The sequence below is a fragment of the Festucalex cinctus genome, chromosome 4 (assembly GCF_051991245.1).
Source record: "Festucalex cinctus isolate MCC-2025b chromosome 4, RoL_Fcin_1.0, whole genome shotgun sequence".
NCBI classification, from domain to species: Eukaryota; Metazoa; Chordata; class Actinopteri; order Syngnathiformes; family Syngnathidae; genus Festucalex; species Festucalex cinctus.
In genome coordinates this window covers 28,607,334-28,625,143 of record NC_135414.1, presented here as the reverse complement: position 1 = coordinate 28,625,143, position 17,810 = coordinate 28,607,334, and the positions used below count along the sequence as shown (strand labels likewise).

At 38.3% G+C, this 17,810-nt stretch overlaps 2 protein-coding genes across 6 annotated transcripts in view; one reads left to right on the top strand and one right to left on the bottom strand.

The window, feature by feature from the left end:
- Positions 1-17,585, top strand: part of LOC144018029 (heterogeneous nuclear ribonucleoprotein C-like 1) — a 47,138-nt gene extending 29,553 nt beyond the window's left edge. The window contains exons 3-7 of one of the 2 annotated variants that reach the window (XM_077520105.1): positions 7,112-7,156; positions 12,060-12,232; positions 13,788-13,901; positions 15,131-15,282; positions 16,332-17,585. In XM_077520105.1, the coding sequence (XP_077376231.1) occupies positions 7,112-7,156; positions 12,060-12,232; positions 13,788-13,901; positions 15,131-15,282; positions 16,332-16,370 (523 nt within the window). In that variant the 3' untranslated portion in view covers positions 16,371-17,585. The remainder of the gene's footprint in view (positions 1-7,111; positions 7,157-12,059; positions 12,233-13,787; positions 13,902-15,130; positions 15,283-16,331) is intronic. The other variant, XM_077520106.1, reaches the window with a different exon arrangement.
- LOC144018027 (fibulin-7) overlaps positions 1-17,810 on the bottom strand; it is a 109,947-nt gene that overhangs the window by 86,772 nt on the left and 5,365 nt on the right. The window lies entirely within an intron of this gene.

Below are 17,810 nucleotides of genomic sequence, written 5' to 3'. Positions count from 1 at the left end.
TTTTATTACTAAGTTGTATAAAATACAATATTATAGAGAAAACACATTACAAAAATAATTTCCAGTTTTTGGGGGGTAGGCTGACACAAATGAATATCAATCCCATTCATTTCAAAGTGGAAAAATAATTTAGATATTAATAATTTGAGTGTGGTCAAAGAAAGCCCTATCTCAAAGCGCCACTGTATATATATACATTGTTCTGTATGATTTGCTCTCAATACATTTTATGATTCTCATGTGGCCTGTCCTCACAATAAATAAAAAAAAGATTGATTAAATAAATAAAATGCATAAAAAGAATCCTTTATGAGCTCAGCTTAAATTTAATTTTGAGTGTAAAGCGTAGTGACTTAAATGGAAAGTGACCATCACCTGTGTCGTCCCTAGTTCATCTCTGATGATTACAGCTAATGCTACGCCAACGACGAGTCAGCATGCATGCAGAGGGAAACAGACTTTTGCCTTGTGTAAAATGGAACATTTTCCAAATTCATTATTTGCAGCAAACTGGCCACGTCAAGAACATTTGCACTCTTTGTGGTTGAGTAGTTTCCCCATCTGGGTTTTAGTGCCCACTACTTTCAACAAGGCAATAAAACAATCATTTTTGACTTCTTTTTCAATACTGGCGACTGTTGGGAAGATAATTGAAGGCTAACATAAACTCCACTTGAGAAAATGTGACAGTTCAAAACTGCCACTTGGCACTGTCCACAAATAGTCACATTTTTGTATTATAAGAATGTAGAATTGAGACCTGTACAATTAATGTAAAATTTGGACTATACGCCGCAAAATGTTCCCTTCTGCGGCTTGAACAATAGGTTTGAAGTTTCTTTGTTTCAGACAAGCTTTATCCAGTGAAGAGAGAATGGTCTTACCTGGATGAGAAATTTGAGTCAACTCAAACAGACAGCAAGGTAAGAGAATTCTCTCTTTACTGGAAAAAGATTTTTGTCTTAAAAAAAAAGAAAAGAAACTTAAACCCATTTAAAAAAGACAAGATGGCTGCCATAGCACTACTGTATAGCTTGAACAATGATTTGACAATGAGTCAGCGTTTTTTTTTTGTTGTTTTTTTTTTTGTTGTTGTTTGTCTCTCATTAGCTTCTCCTTAACTCACCAAAATCTTGATTACCTCCAAGCTGAGGTGTTAAATTGTTCATGTTTTAAATTGAAACTAGAAACTATACACATTGAAGTAATCAATCGGTATTCAGATCAGCTCTGCTCATTTACACACTCGTCACAAAGAAAACGCAATGTATTTTGTTGAGACATTAATTTTTGTTTTCCTTTGTGTTTTTTCGCACGTGTTTATTATATACAGTTAGGTTGCCAGTCTCTCTCTCTCTCTCTCTCTCTCTCTCTCTCTCTCTCTCTCTCTCTCTCTCTCTCTCTCTCTCTCTCTCTCTCTCTCTCTCTCTCTCTCTCTCTATTATTATTTATTATAGTATTATAGTGCCACCACATATGCTATTCATTAGCCAATCTATGGAATTTCCCATTATGTGTTAGCATTTAGCTAGCAGATTTTTAGGCAAAGTGGTTGTTTTAAGTACACAAAGGGGTAGATCCGCTAAAGATTTGCGTAGCCTTTGCGCCGCGCTAACCGGTAACAAGGTAGAAGAAGAGAACTGTGTTTTTCACGTATTCACATTGTGAAAATAACAGCTAAGTTCAACAATAGAGTACAGTATACATTAACAACTGTGTGTTAACTCCAATTTAGCCATGAAAGTGAAATTGTTTAGCAGGGAAAAGATGCTGAAATACAATGTGGAAAGAACTGTGAATTATTGATGAGTTAGTAGTGATTTAGTAGAAAACTAACTTTTTTTTTCTTTGCTCCCATGGAAAATAAAATAAAGTTTTTGTAAGAGAATGTTTAAAATAGTGTGCCCTAACCACTTTTTTTTTTTTTTATGTATGGCAAAATGTAGCTTTTCGTGACATAATGAAGCAATGTCAGCACAGCATGTCTACCATGGTTGTGGATGGTATTGCGGCAGACTTGCTATTTCAGGAGAGCGCATCGCTGCTGGGTTTTGCTATTCACTTGGCACAAGTACCCATTATCCTGAAAAACAGTCTCCTTCGAACAATATCGTGGGTGTGTGCGTTTGTGTGATTGTAGTGATTCTAAAGGCAACACAAGTGTGCAGTTGACGAACCTAAACGTCCACAGCACTGAATGAGTTAACAACAATGAATTTGTTTTGCAGTTGTATGACCATTATTCATTGAAATATGAAGACAACGGAGAGCTTTCATTATAGTTGACAACAATCATACGTTTTCACTACTGTACTAGCGAAACAAAGGCTTAGTTAGGAGACTATACATTTTGCCGTCAGTTTAATCTGCTATAAGTGGGACTGGGTGGAGGAGTGGAACCATCACTTGCCTTCAGTGTCGGTTGGCGTGGGTTCGCTTCCCCGCCTGGGAGACCATGTTTGTGTGCGTGTTTGTGGGAGTGAGTGGGGAAAAAAAGTTTCATGTGACGTCATGACATGTACCCAACCTCAGGACAGGAAGTCATTTCCCCAGAGGAAAAAGCTGAGAAAATGCCGAAGTTTTGCGCTGTTTATGGCTGTACCAACCGGTCTAATCGAGAAAAAAAAAAAAAAAAGCTACTTTGGCGGCCCGAAAGTAGTAACCCATAAAGGTGATTAAAAAAAAATAAAAATATCGAAAGAAGGCGGCAGACCTGGATTAAAAACCTTTGTCTGAAATCCGGAGGAGCAAAGTTTAGTCAACACTCATACGTGCGGAAACATAGCTAACCGTGACAATACTATGTGGAGTTTGGTCTACAGCTTGTGTCTCCATGCGAGGTGGCTGTGTCTTTGTTTTTAGCAATGCTAGCTATGTTAGCTGTCACAATGAGTGGCCACAACATACGTTAGACCTGTGAGAATGGTTAACCTAGCAACACGTAGAAAATAGCAGGTAGGCTAGGCAGCTAGCTTGTAGCCTGATGCCAGTGGTACCTTTGTGTACGTTTGAGTTGAAAAGAGACATTTACTCACCCGAACGAAAACAAGACGGGAGTCATTTAGTGCTTCCTTTGATCCGAGTTCGCTGAACCGACAACACACGAAATAGTTGTAATTTTCAATGGGTGTTCCCTACTTCCTGACCCCCCAGTTGAATTTCGCGCGCCGCCGGAATTACGTGATTGTAACCCACCTATTTTAGGATACTTTTACTTTGCAGGTGAACATACTACATTAACGAGTACAAGTGAGCATTAACGTTTACTGCGATGTCTTACAATCATGATTCATCATGTCTTGTAATTGTGTGTCTTTTTTTTTTTAATTTATATCCCTAATAGATGACCGCATATGTGAATGCGCAAACAGATTGCATTGCATCAACATTGAACTATTTTTTCTCAGATTTAGTTGCTGTGACTCTTGCTGATTTTAGGTTTTTGGTGCGGGGACATGCACACACCTTTACACACATGCAGGCCAGTATACACGTGCACACAGTGAGGCAGATGATTTATAGCCGGCCGTGTCTAATGGATTGCTTTGGCACTTGAGAAATTATGAAAAGAAATTAATTAGCCTTTAGTGACCCTGTGTCCATCTGGCTCCCTTGAATGCTCTCTCTCTCTCTCTCTCTCTCTCTCTCTCTCTCTCTCTCTCTCTCTCTCTCTCTCTCTCTCTCTCTCTCTCTCTCTCTCTCTCTCTCTCTCTCTCTCTCTCTCTCTCAAACACACAAAAAACATAAACACACGTACCAGCATTGACCCAGATGCTAAAGTGCTCACTTTGGAGGTAATTACGCTCTAAATAGGCTAACCGCTATGAATTTGTCTTCATTGTATTCCACGGAAATACTTGTTAGTTGTCATGTCGTTATTCTACCCCAGCTGACATGTTGCGTTGACCTCCGATGAGTAATGAATCGTCAAATATTTCTTATTGAATAATCAGGGTTGCTCAACTAATGATGTTATTTACGTCGCTTAATCATTGGTGTCACCAGTCGATTGAAACAGCACGTGATTTGTTGTTATTTAGGGAGACATTGTTGAGCACCTAATTAATTATCCCATCAATAGATTTGTGCATAGTGTTTTAAACTACTTGATCAAGTCTTGCTTTGACAGCCAACTCCAAAACAATTTACAATCCAACAAACAGGCTTAACAGCTGATAAAAAAGACTTGAGATAATCATGACAAAATAGATTATTGCTGCAGATACTGAATGAAAGTAAACACTAATACGGCAAAATAATAACATTTTAGCTGGAGGAGTAGCTCATTCCCCCTCAGAGGTTGTTTTTGTGAATTCATGTTATTTTCTGTTTTACCTCAGGCGGAATTCACTGAAAGAAGATGTTATTTCATCTGTGAAATGTGTAATGATTTTTCTTTCTTTTTTTTTCATCTTTTTTTTTGTATGGCACTTTACTGTACTTTAATTTATTTAATTCAATCTCCGGTGTAATAACCTTATTTATTGATTGATTGAATTTTTATTTTTTATTTTATTTTTCTTATTATTATTATTATTATTATTATTATTATTATTATTATTATTATTAATTCAATCTCCGGTGTAATAACCTTATTTATTGATTGATTGAATTATTTTTTATTTTATTATCTGTTCTCATTGCTGCTGGACATGTAAATTTCCCAGAGGGAGCCATCCCAACGGGATCAATAAAGTCAAGTCTAAGTCATAATAGTCGAGAAAAAAAAAGTCCAGAATTTTAACAAGAGGTCAGGCATTTTTTTTTTTATATATATTTATGATATTTTAGACTATTTTTTTTATTGCTGTAATGTACAAAAGCACAATAGTGTGTAGTTTTGTTTTGTTTTTTTAGTATGAGCTCATTTTTTGTATCGCCAACTTCCCCACAATATCGTGATCATTATCGTATCGTGACCTTCCTATCGTGATATCTTATCGTGATGTTTGGATATCGTTGCATCCCTAGGAGCAAGCTTGTTTTTTTGTTTTTGTTTTGTACTTTTACACTAGCCAGCGGGCTAGTGGGGGGTAATCTATCACTACCCCTGTGCTCCGTTCTAATGAGGGCCATCCTAGTTGGAGCAGAACCCGTGCGTAGACTTCCATCTCAGACAGCAGCATGCTCTCAAGCAGCATGACACGGTCTTTATGTTGGCATGTGCACAGCTTCACCACAAGCTCTCATTATGAATTATTTTGTGGCTGTCTGTCTCCCGAGCGTAGGAAGCCATCTGGTGTGAGACAGACAAGTGCCACTGTGAGCGGAGAACATAATTAAAGTCCAATTCAAAATGGGTTTAGATGCACACGAGCGCGACAAGGATGTTTCCAACATAAAAGCGCAAGTGTAATTGTGACGGCATGCCCTTCTTATTCCAACATTAAACACGACATCTTGGTTGTCCTCCACTGAGAGTTTGCCTCCCTGAGCTACCCCATGAGCAGATGGCAGAGACTGGATGGAGTGTGTTACTTTCTCAAAATATGTTGAAGCAACCTGGAAAAAAAATAACACAATTTTTGCCAATTTACTGCTGGAGCATGTTTTGTCATTTGGATGTGCGCTAATAAGATACGCTGACATTTGGCAGACGTCTGCCTGGTCTAGTTTATCGTAATGTACATCCATCCATGATTTACTGCCGATACTGGTCAAAATCAAAGTCAAGCTGGAGTTCATCCCACTTGACTGTGGAAGAGGCCGAACTGTCAATCATAGGATGGAAATAGAGCAATCATTTGGAGCCTTTTTTTTTTTTTTTTTTTTAAATTATCCAAATACTCTGATTTCAGCATACCAACAGTAATTGTTCACTCATTTCTGTCGTCCTTCATGAAAGAAGACTGATCATCTTCTGTGTTTTAATCAAAGTAAGACATTTTACAAACATCTGTTTTTACTTTGGAGAATAATGACAACATAGTACAACATCAATCACCATTTTTTTAATTACTATATGAATACAAAGTACGAAATAAACACCAATCACTGGTTAATAAACAGTAATCAGGAGGGAAATGCTTTTGTAATACACTTTAATGCAAAATTAGTATCGATTGAATAATAGATAGATTAATCGATTCTAAAAATATTCGATAGTGACAGCACTAGATGGAAACATACAAAAACCACTTAGGCTGAGAAGTACTGCTTTCCTCAGACTTACTGTATAATTTTTATTATTATTTTTTTTTTACATTATAATGCCACCCATTTCTGTACATATATTCCAGATTTACTTTTGTCTCCTGGTTATTTCAGCACTGAAATTAATCATGCTGAGCTCCTTTGTCAACGTCCTGTTCCTGTTGTGTTCACGTTCTTATTCATGCCACATTGAAGCCAATTCTTATTCATAAACTTTGTGCCACAATGTGAAATATAGCGAGTATTTGGAAAAACCGCCATGTTTTTGCATTACTAATTACGAAGCTACAGAAGCCTTTTCGAACACCCACTTAAAGGTTCGTTGGCCGGAAAAAGGTTACTGCGTGCATGCGCAGTCGTGGAGGCCGTTATCAGCTGAAAATGTACAATTGTGATCTGATCCAATTCATGATGTTGAGCTTTAATCCCGAAAAAATACATTGGAAAAAACGGAGTGAGGGGGGTTGAACTTGAACTGATGAGTAATGGAGATGATGAAAGGTGAATTAGAAAAAAAAGCACCCCCGGTTGAATGAAAGGACAATGGGAGTCGGCGGGGGTAGCGACATGAGGGATTATTAGCAGCGATGTGCAGGCATTAGCGAGGAATGCTGAAGTCTGACACGCCACAGTGTAATCTCACTCAGGCTTTGTGTCACTTTTCTCTCTGCCTCGTAGCTTCCCTCATCACACACGCGGAGGTGATGCGTTCGCTTGGCGGTACAATATATATGGATTTTTCCACCTCGGATACTGCAGCAGAACAAATCCACTGCCCTTTTTTTTTTTTTTCCTCTCGGCTGGAGATCATGAACACTGTAATCTTTCCAGATGAAGTGATTGCACGCTGTAACTGCAGCATGTTGACATCCTGGGAGCATAACGTGTATGTAGTTTTGACAAATACTTTACTCAACCCGTCCCTCCCCCCTTCTCCTCTTTTGTCTCCATTTTCCAGCACCGAGCTTGACCTGGATGACAGCTACGAGGACTACTATGACAGGTGTGTGCGTGTACGTGCTAAACGGTCCTTCATCCCGGATTTGTTTTGCTATGTCGGTTAATCGGGACCGGACAAGCCATCTGGCGTACAGGGCAGATGCCCGGCGGGCCGGTGTCTTTTGAGGTCGTTGCTGTGCTATTTAATTGTTATTTTTCTTCAATTATACCCTGAGCGACTGTCTCAAAATTAGAAGGAGCATCCTATTAATCCATATCGACAGCAAACATCAACATGAGTGGCAAAGCTACGTGGTAGCCAGAGGTGCACACGAGTCAGGCCAGGCCACGTCAAAATCTTTTTTTGTTGTACCAGTCCATCACTGATGTTAATAAATGCCCCACAATATTGTCAGTCAACTTGAGCTGTACATATTGTAAGTGCACGAAATTAATAATTCCCTAAGCCATTTTTTTAACGTTTTTGGAAAAGTAGAAAAAACACGACAAACTCAACAAGCAAGAGTTCTGTTGTTGTTGTTTTTTTCTAATTTACTATTGATGACAATTTTTCCAATCTATTCATTTTGGTTTTCCATTTTTCTATTTTATATTTTTATTATGTATTTGAATCTGAAGTAAAGAGTAATCCTTATCTTATTTATTATTATTATTATTATTATTATTATTATTATTATTAAAGCACATATTTGTGTGGTTTCCTCCTTTGTTAAGTTACACTCGACTGTGTGCTGTGCAATATCCAACATAGACAGACAGACAGACAGACAGACAGACAGACAGACAGATAGATAGATAGATAGATAGATAGATAGATAGATAGATAGATAGATAGATAGATAGATAGATAGATAGATAGATAGATAGATACTAGCTAGCTAGGCCAGATAGATAGATGGATGGATAGCTAGCTAGCTAGCTAAGCCAGATAGATAGATAGATAGATAGATAGATAGATAGATAGATAGATAGATAGATAGATAGATAGATAGATAGATAGATAGATAGATAGATAGATAGATAGATAGATACCACTGCCACCTACTGTTGACTTCGAGCACTGCATATTTTAGACGATGTTGATTGTTTCCAGCGATTTTCCCCTTTTCTCCTATGAGGGGCAGTCGAGTGCGTCGAAACAGTCGAGACTGCCGAACAACGAAATGCAAGAAGTAGAAACTCGAACATATTTGGCTGGCTTATTTCTCCATCTTATCCCGTTCATGCATGTTGGCATGGCAGGTGATGGGGTGTGGCATATCCTGGACGCGTTGCCAATGATTTCGCTTATAATGGACGATTTAGTCTTCAATGAACCCAACATTCATTTTTTGGGGGGAATTGTACACCAATGAAAACTACTTCCACAATAATGATGATATTGGCAAATTAACACCTCTCTAGGTATCACTTCAAAGTAAGCAAATGAAATCTTATTTCTTATTTCTTACCTAGTCAGTTGAAATTCTGGCTTATTTCAAACCGTAAAAGCTGTCCTATTGCTTATAGCCTACTGGTAATGTTTGTTAATGTATTCCATGTTAGCACAAAAGACTTAGCAGTGTTAGCATTGCGTTTGAAAGACTGCGACTCAAGAGTGCCTTTGTATTATTGGCCCAAGACTGAAATTTTTCAGGGACCTTCATATATCCCCCCCAGGCTTACACGCACAAACACACGCACTGATGCTCTGTTGCTTTGTGTATTAACTGTCATGCTTTCCTCGACGCTGTTTTCCTTGCTCTGCATTTTCCTGCCTTTGCTCAGGGGGGCAACACTTGCCACTGATTTTCAATTTGTTTTAACACAGTTCATGATTACCCCCCCATGCTGCCGGCTAGCATAAGTGACAGCAGAATGTGTGTGTGTATGTTTGTGCATCTACTGTGTATGCACATTTTTTTTTTTTTTTTTTTTTTTTTTTACATGCAAGCTCAGCAGGAACTGCGTGCGTTTGCATTTGTGTACAAACGTTTCTTCCAAGTGCACATCAGCGTGTGATACAAACTGACGTAACTGTTATTGTCCAGTTGCTTTCACCTTGTGCAAACGTGAAGGAAAAAGTTCAGACACAAAGATAACTGCTCGAGTTGACAAAGCTTCTTTCCACGGGGGTCTAATCCATGGAGACAAACACACACACACACTTTGCTGTAATCCTCTCTCATCTTCTGAGCTTCCATTTTCTGGGATGACACTTCAGAGCCGCGCGTAACAACACATTGTCTGCGTGCCCCCCCTGCAAACTGCTCTCAGGGACTTTACACTCCCGTGAGCCATTTGGTCCCCGTGTCTCCCCACGCGGACAATACTCAAAGCCGCTAATCTCGCACGTTTTTCGGCACCCTAATACACTTCATCCCGATGTGACACAGTGAAGCGTGTCTGCGCGAGCGCCGCTGATGAGCACCGTTTGTCTGAGCACTCGGCTCAGCGGAGAGAGGCTTCAGAGGACATCAGAGTGGAAAAGCAAAGAAAAACACTTCTCGGAGCTGTGACTGACTGACTGGCTAACAGCTCAATCAGTAAACCTTGCATTAAGTGCTCGCTGTCGACAGCTTGCCTCCCCCTTGTTGTTGGCTTTTGCTCAAAGTATTTGCAAACGGCTCCACACAATTCAGTTCTTTTCACATACTACAAAAGCAAAAGTCTTGGGACGGACCTTTAAAGCATGAAGTGATGAATCGATCAGACATCCCTGCGTAAGACGTTTTGGACCCTTATTAGAATGTAAGTCATCATCAGTGACCTTTGACCTCACAAATGCAGCCAAAACCTAAAAGAAACTTTATGTACCAGAAAGAAGGAAAATTATAGTCTAGGTCTATGTAGTAGTAGTGTAAATACTGTAGTATATCAGAAATAGTTTTAACTTATTATCAGTAATCATCTTAAATGTGTAGTTGTGAATGTACAGCATCTTCATATTGTTATTTCCATTTTTGCTCCCTGTACCATCTTACAAGTGCAATTATGCCATCTAGTGGCAGAAAACTAACCTCAACACAAATCAATATCACACTCGTTTTTACAGTACAGTACATCTTTTTAATTTTAACTCAATTTTATGAATTATTATGAAATTACTGTATCAATGACTAAAACATGCAACCGTATTTCGAAAACGGGGCAAAAAATATTTTAATATATATTTATATATTTATATTATATTTATATTTAATATATATTGTATGGTGGCACGGTGGATGACTGGTTAGCACGTCCGCCTCCCAGTACTGAGGACGCAAGATCGAGTCCAGGCTCCGGCCTTTCTGGGTGGAGTTTGCATATTCTCCCCGTGCCCGCGTGGGTCTTCTCCGGGTACTCCGGTCTCCTCCCACATTCCAAAGACGTGCATGGCAGGTTCATTGGGCGCTCTGAATTGTCCCTAGGTGTGCTTGTGAGTGTGGATGCGTGTTCGTCTCTGTGTGCCCTGCGATTGGCTGGCAACCAATTCAGGGTGTAACTACTGCCCGAAGCCGGCTGGGATAGGCTCCAGCACCCCTGTGACCCTTGTGAGGAAGAAGCGGTTAAGAAAATGGATGGATGGATTTTATTGTACATTTAGGACAGACATAAAATGTGTGATTAATCGCGAGTTAACTATTGAAGGCATGCGATTAATTACGATAAAAATAAATAAATAAAATAAATGAAACACCTGACATCCCTAATTTATACGCGCAACATTTATGCATGGTTCAAAAACTTGCTTTTTGTATTTTCAAACTAGAGACTTACGTCAGTCATGATGTTGGTTAGGTAATGGGGAGTTGATTTTTTTTATTTTTTTTTAAACAGTGCTGTCTTTTCCTTTGTTCGAAAAGGGGCCCCTTTTCATCTCCCTTTGACACAGTGATGTTTTATTTACAGCTTAGCGTAAGGAGATTTGACTTTCCAAAGAGGGTCGATGTCCCAGAAATGTTTAACTGGTCTCTGAATCATAAGCATCAACTACACAGGCCAAGGGCACTATTCAAGCTAGAAACAGTCTTTTTTTTTTTTTTATCCAGTCATTTGTTAGATTTCTCCATCTCTGTTGTGATTGGATGACTTTTTTTTTCTTTCTTTTTTTTTTTCTTTCTTTTTTTTTTTTCTGTCAGGAAATAGGCCTGAGAGGGTGTCAGTGGTACCCCGTGCCTGGTGTTAAGCTATTGATTGACCATGGCAGGACCAATTACATTCAGTGACATATAGAGAAATGGAGCCCTCCAAGAGGATGGACCAATTCCAGGGCACGAATCATTAAAACAGCCGCGATTGGCTGGCAACCAGTTCAGGGTGTGTTACCGCGCCGACTGTCCATAGCCAGCTGGGATAGGCTCCGGCACCCCCCTATGACCCTTGTGAGGAATAAGCGGTCAAGAAAATGGATGGATGGATGGATGGATGGATGGATGGATGGATGGATGGATGGATGGATGGATGGATGGATGGATGGATGGATGGATCATTAAACAGATGAAAAGTAACAGAAAATATCATAAAAAGAAACATATTTAGAAGTTAAAACTTTTGCTTTGTTATTCTTTCCATTTTACTTTAATTGCATGTCTGACATTTTCAGGACTTGTACAAAAGTATGACAGATTTCTGTAATAATCTTTCTGGTTCTGTTCCTCTTGTGCTATTTTCTAATCTTATTTTGAATCGCAACAATTCATAATAAATGTCATTTCACTTTTCTCTTCTTGCACTCAATATTTTTTATCTCATCTCTAGTAATCAATCAAATATGTATTATTGTTGTGGTTGCTGCTATATTTAACTGTACAAAAAAATGTTTTATTTTGATATGGAAGGTTTAAAGATTTTTGAAGGTCCTGTATCTTCTTTCTAGCACAATTATTACCTGATAAGACAAATTATCAGCCCTTGTATCGTACATAGTCGGCTTCATTTTATTGTCTATTATTGTCTGTTTATTATCTCTGTTTACATTCTAGGGTGTACGACTACCAGCGTGTCCCAGCATCCCTTTCTCCCCTTCCTTCAACGGGACCGAGTCTACCCAAACGATCCCGCTCTTCTTCCTACTCCTCCAAGCACAGACGTAGTCGAGACAGAACCCACTCCAAAAGCTCTCGAGCCCACTCCACGAGTTCCACCACAGCCAAGTGTGAGTAGCATGGATGCATTCCAGATCAGATTGGGCAACATACCGAGAGGAATTGCAGGTATCTCATATTTTGGACAGATGTCAAGCCATGAGATTTTGACAGCTTCGGCTTTGCAGTTTTTTGTAAAGCATATCATTCGTCAATTCACATTGACATTGGGAGCGGTATTACAAAAATGCTGCCTGCCCCCATCCGCAGTCACAGTGCTCTCACGTGAATGCTTTGGAAAGTGATCAAGCTGTACCCGTACTGACTTCAGATGTTTTCATCAGTGATAGTAGCAGGCCTTCCGCAGCACGTTTTGTCAGGAACAGTTCTGGCATGCACTGCTCGTTGCAGCATTGTGACAGCCATGAAGCTTCTCTAACAGATGCTGAACTGAAAAACTTGTTGCCGGGTGGCACTTTTTCAAAGATGCTCCAATTTCAATTGGTGAGCCATGGGCAAAGAAATGTTTTGCTTACAAATCGTGTCAAAGGCTGAGGCCCGACATTTCTCCAAAAGATACCTGAAATGAAATCCAATTAAAAAAAAATTTTTTAATTACATTTAATTTAATTAAAAATTAAATTAATATTATTTGAAGTGTTTGGTTTGGTTTATTGAACATCAAACATGCAATACAAATTATAAAATAAAAGCGAAGGAAAGAAAATAAAAGTTAAAAAAGCAAAATAATTATCACCAAAGTCAGAATTCATATGTTCAAAGGGAGTAGGAAGAAGTACAAGAACTTATCTAGTCCTACCCTTGTTAACTTATGTCATGATAATGTATTATAAGTTATTATATTTAATAATATATCGTTAAAATAGAAAAAAGGAACAGATGAAGGAAAAAGAATGGAAAAGAAACAGAACATGCACTTTATAAATATTAGTGTAAGTTATAAAAAAAAAAAGTAAAAGATAAAAGAAAGCCCTAATCACAATATTATAAATTTACATTTATACCGGATTTATATATTTTCAAGGAGAAAAAAAAATTGAAGTCCAGTACAAATTTACATAAATGTCTAATATAGATTTTATTTTTGTTCTCCTACAGTCACTCTCCAAAAGAAATATTGTAGTTTTCCAATAAAACCCAATCATAAATCACCTGTTTTCTGATTTTGGTCATTTGACATTCGCTAGCTGGGCCGTGATTGGTCCTTATCTGAGCCCTGAGCAAATATGATGTCATTGTCAGTCGACAGCAAGTGGCAAAAAGGCTGCACCCTGAGATGGATTTAAAAAAAAAAAAAAAGTGTGGATTTTGCTTCTTAATTCATATTCCACAAAAGTAATTTTAACCATTAAGTTTAATGTAAAGTAAAATGTTTTTGGCTGACTTTCCCTTTAAGTGTCGATTGATTTACGCGTAATACCTTCTAAGACGGTCATAACATCTATAAATATCAACATATAACACGAAAGGTCTGAGCATAATCTGCTTTATAAAATAAGTCTTTTAGACAGTAATAATCAATTAACCTGTAAATGAAGTGTCTAAAGTGGCTCTACTGTTTTTGTAGATGCGGTTAACATTTCGGTCCTTCCTCTGTCCCTGCAGTGGACATGGAGGAGTTGCAGGTGATTAAAAAGGAGCTGACTCTGATAAAGACACAGATCGATGGGCTGCTTGACAGTCTTGACAGGATGGACACACACACGAGTGACCATAAAGGTGAGACTCTCATTCGAAAAGACGGCGGCGACAAAAAAAAACAGAAAAAAGAAAAAAAAAAAGAATGCAAGGGAGGTCAAACGATAAATCATCTCTTTTCATGTCTCAAACATTTTTCAGGGCTGACTCCAGTGAAACGCGAGATTTCTGTTTTCTGCTCAATTTGTTCCAAAGAGTCTGATCTCAGCCTGATCAAAATCACTCAAGGAGCCGTTGGCGCTGAGTGATTGGGAGACGGGGGTGGTGTTTTTAACTGACAAACCCATTATTTTTCCACCAGTCAGGAATTTTGAAATGTTGAACAAGGTCGATATCAACTGCAGTGGGGGAGATGGGGACTCTTATGGCAGTTTAATAACATGCTGAACAAACAGTGTGGTTGGAAAGCACCGTGACAGATGATGCCTTCGAATTGAACCGCACAAAATTGGAACAACACAACACGATGCAGGAGAGCTGTTGCTGCCATCATGTGGCCATCTGAACATGATTGGAGACCAGGGGTCTTCAAGTTGGGTCCTCGAGAGCCCCTATCCAGCCTGTTTTCCATGTTTCTCTCCACAAACACACCTGATTCATGATCGGGATCGTTATGAGTTGTCACGATAAGCTGCTAACCATTGATAACAAAAACACTGTTCTTACACATTCAATGACAGCTGTATATAAATAAGGGTTTTACTAAATATACAACACATTAATTCATGTTATATTGTCTTGATCAGGCACTATTTATTTCAAGATGTTGGACCGTCTCGTCATTTGTACGTCATCACGTCGCCGTTTCCACCTAACATCCATGCCAGCAACATGATCCGACCATATTTAGCATCTATTTCCCTGCTGGAAATGTGCACTTTCCCCAAAAGTTCAAAGTTTCCTCAGGGTGTGTATAGTTGACATTTAAAACCAATTAAAAAAATAATAATTAAAAAGTGCAAGCAACATGCTTAAAAATGGCCACTAACGCACAAGTTATTACTGATTGTATATTTAGAAGAATTTGTATTTAGCACAAACGTTTAATATCATTGACATTAACCTTTTAAGGGTGTCAAATTTGAAAGCAAACGTCCCCTCACATCTTTTGGGTGGCGCCTGGGAACAACAACAATCAACTGCCTATCTCTTGGTGTAAAAACGTACAAATAATGCAGTATTCAACATATCTTATTGCTTCATTTCCATCCATAGTCTCACGTTTAAATGTTTTCAATGCTCGTTCGCAGGTACCCCGTTGAGGGAGGGAAGTCCAGCTTGCTCGCTGTACGCCAGCAGTCCAGAGCACTCTCTTTCTTCCCTCTCCCCACCCAGCACCCGCCATCGAATCCACAGGGAGACCTCCGTACCGAGAGGGCTGGATGATAATAACTACCATATGGTAAATGAAAACAACTCCGATGAGACGTCATAACTGTAACGTCCTCCTTGTGTTTTTGTCGGTTGTGATCGTTTCATGCATTCACAGGCCAATTTGAAAGGTGCAAAACAAATTAACTCAATCTGGTTTAGTGGCTATATTTTGAGTCTCTACTTAACTATACTGAGATATATTAACTCATTCACTCGCCGCCATTTTCACAGAAGCAATCCCGTTCGCTCCCGAGTGTTTTACTGGATTTTGACTGATTTTGCAAGGCCCACAGAATATTGTGTTCACTTGCTATAAAAGCATGGAACCTATCAAAAGAAAGATTAACGTATCTTCTTTCATCAGGAAAAAAAAAGTATGTTTCTTTCTGTATCCGTTCTGCAGCAATTAGCATTAGAAGAGAGCTAAGTTTCATCAGTTTTCACAAATCTATTTCAAATTCAAAGTAATTTAGCTTTTTTTTCTAGATGGCTCTGGTTGATCTCCTTTGCTCTGCTGCCACCTGCTGGCCGTTTGTGTAATAACTACCATTTCTGCAACTGTTCTTTGCAGTTGAGAGGCTGCATCAAAGCCTTCAGTATGCTTTAGCATTAAAAAAAAACAAAAAAAAACAAAAACGTATAGATACGTCTTTGGGAAACTTAAAACATTTATAAAAAAAAACATATTTACACGTTATTGGGAGCAAATGAGTTTAGATACCGTGTTCCTAAAGAATGATTTCCTAAACATGATTTGTTTATTTTCTATTGTTGAACTTTTATGTGAGTAAGAACAACTTTAGTATATTATTATGATCGAAGCATTAGGGAGTAGGACTAGATACATTTTTGTACTTCCTCCTACTCCTTTTGATGTAAATTATGATACTATTTATAATTTCTTTTTCTTTTCCTTTTCTCTTTTTTAACGACAACTTGTATTTTATACTTGTGATGTGTTTACGTGCAATAAAACCCAATCAATCAATCAATCAATCAATCAATCAATCTCCCAAAAAAAAAGTATTAATTCTGACCTTACAACATCACGAAGTCTCTCTTTGTTTTACGTGGCAGATGAACAATCACAGCTCAGAGCCCGAAGAGGAAATATGAGGCTTGAAGAAAACAACGTGAAGAAAGACAAGAATGGCGTGACGAATGTTGTGGAAGAGAACAGCAAAACGATCAAGCCAATATCTTTCGTCCACTGGGAGTGCACATATCAAACAACACTGTAAAATTTGACTTGTTGCTGCAGCCGTAGCTGAATTTTAGTGACAAACCGCACCAACACAAATGAAAAATACACTCATACGTGCAAAGGGGAAGATGCTTTCTGTTGGACTGATCAGGAAAGAGTTAAAATGTTATTATTTCCAGAGTAAGCAGTATTTGTGGAAAAACAGCCGGAGGCAGAATCCTGCGTCCGTATGCATTCCTATTGTGCTGTACCATTGTATTTGCATGAACACAAAGGCTCCAGCAATAATCCAAATAAAACACTGCGGCGTTAATCCAAATGAGGAATTGCGATCCCCTGGTGAGAACATAAAAATAATCCGGTACTAATTTCTGTTTATCGCTATCATTTAAGCCTTCTTTTGAATTGGAGGTGAAAATGTCAGACAAGATCGTACGTGGTAATTTATGTGTTGCTAAAAGGACGAGAATGTTTCCGCTGCCTCGTGGGTTTTACTTGAGCAAGGACAGAAAAAAAATAATCATTTAAATGGTTCTTAGATTAGACTTTAACAGTCCATTGAACAGAATGAGGAATACCGAATAAGCCCATGCTGGTAAAACAATGTGCACGCCTCACAAATGTTTAATCTTAGTATGTTCAGAATGCAGTATGAATGTACTGTTTACATGGAATTTAGTTCTCTGTCACTCAACTCACATGCCATACATTTATGGTATTTAGAGATTCAGATTAGTCGGCCACATGGTTTACTCAACAAAGAGGGAAATTATGTTATTCTCTATTTATTAGTATGCCATTTTGGAGTCATTTTAGTACTTTTAAAGAATTAGAAGAATGCTACAATTCTCTTCGACCATGACTTTGGCACAGAGTTGTGTCAAATTGCTGTGACCCAGGTCAGTGTGTAATATTGTGCATTATTGTAAACTTAACTGTAAGTGTTCAACTGTCTAATTTCACTTTTCCTTTATTTTGTACGGAAAAAAAAAATACCTGTATACAAAAAACAATGTTATTATAAATCATATGGTGTTACATGTTTTTGTCGCCATTCTTCAGATGAGCCAAGTGGAAAATACTCATTGTCATTAGTAAAAGTATTTTCATATTGACTACACATGTAATGGGAGTGTTTTTTATTTCCTGTGATGGCATGAAATTAGTGGAAATGCCATAAATCTGTTGTAAAAAAAACGGAAAAAAAAAACTGTTGCAATGTGTGTGTTTTTTTAAGAGAAAACTATCACTTCATTAGTGTTTTGGTTTGGTTTATTTGTTCATTTTTCATTTCGGACAACATTGTGACAAATTGAACATTTCATCATACAATTACAGCATTAAAAATACCA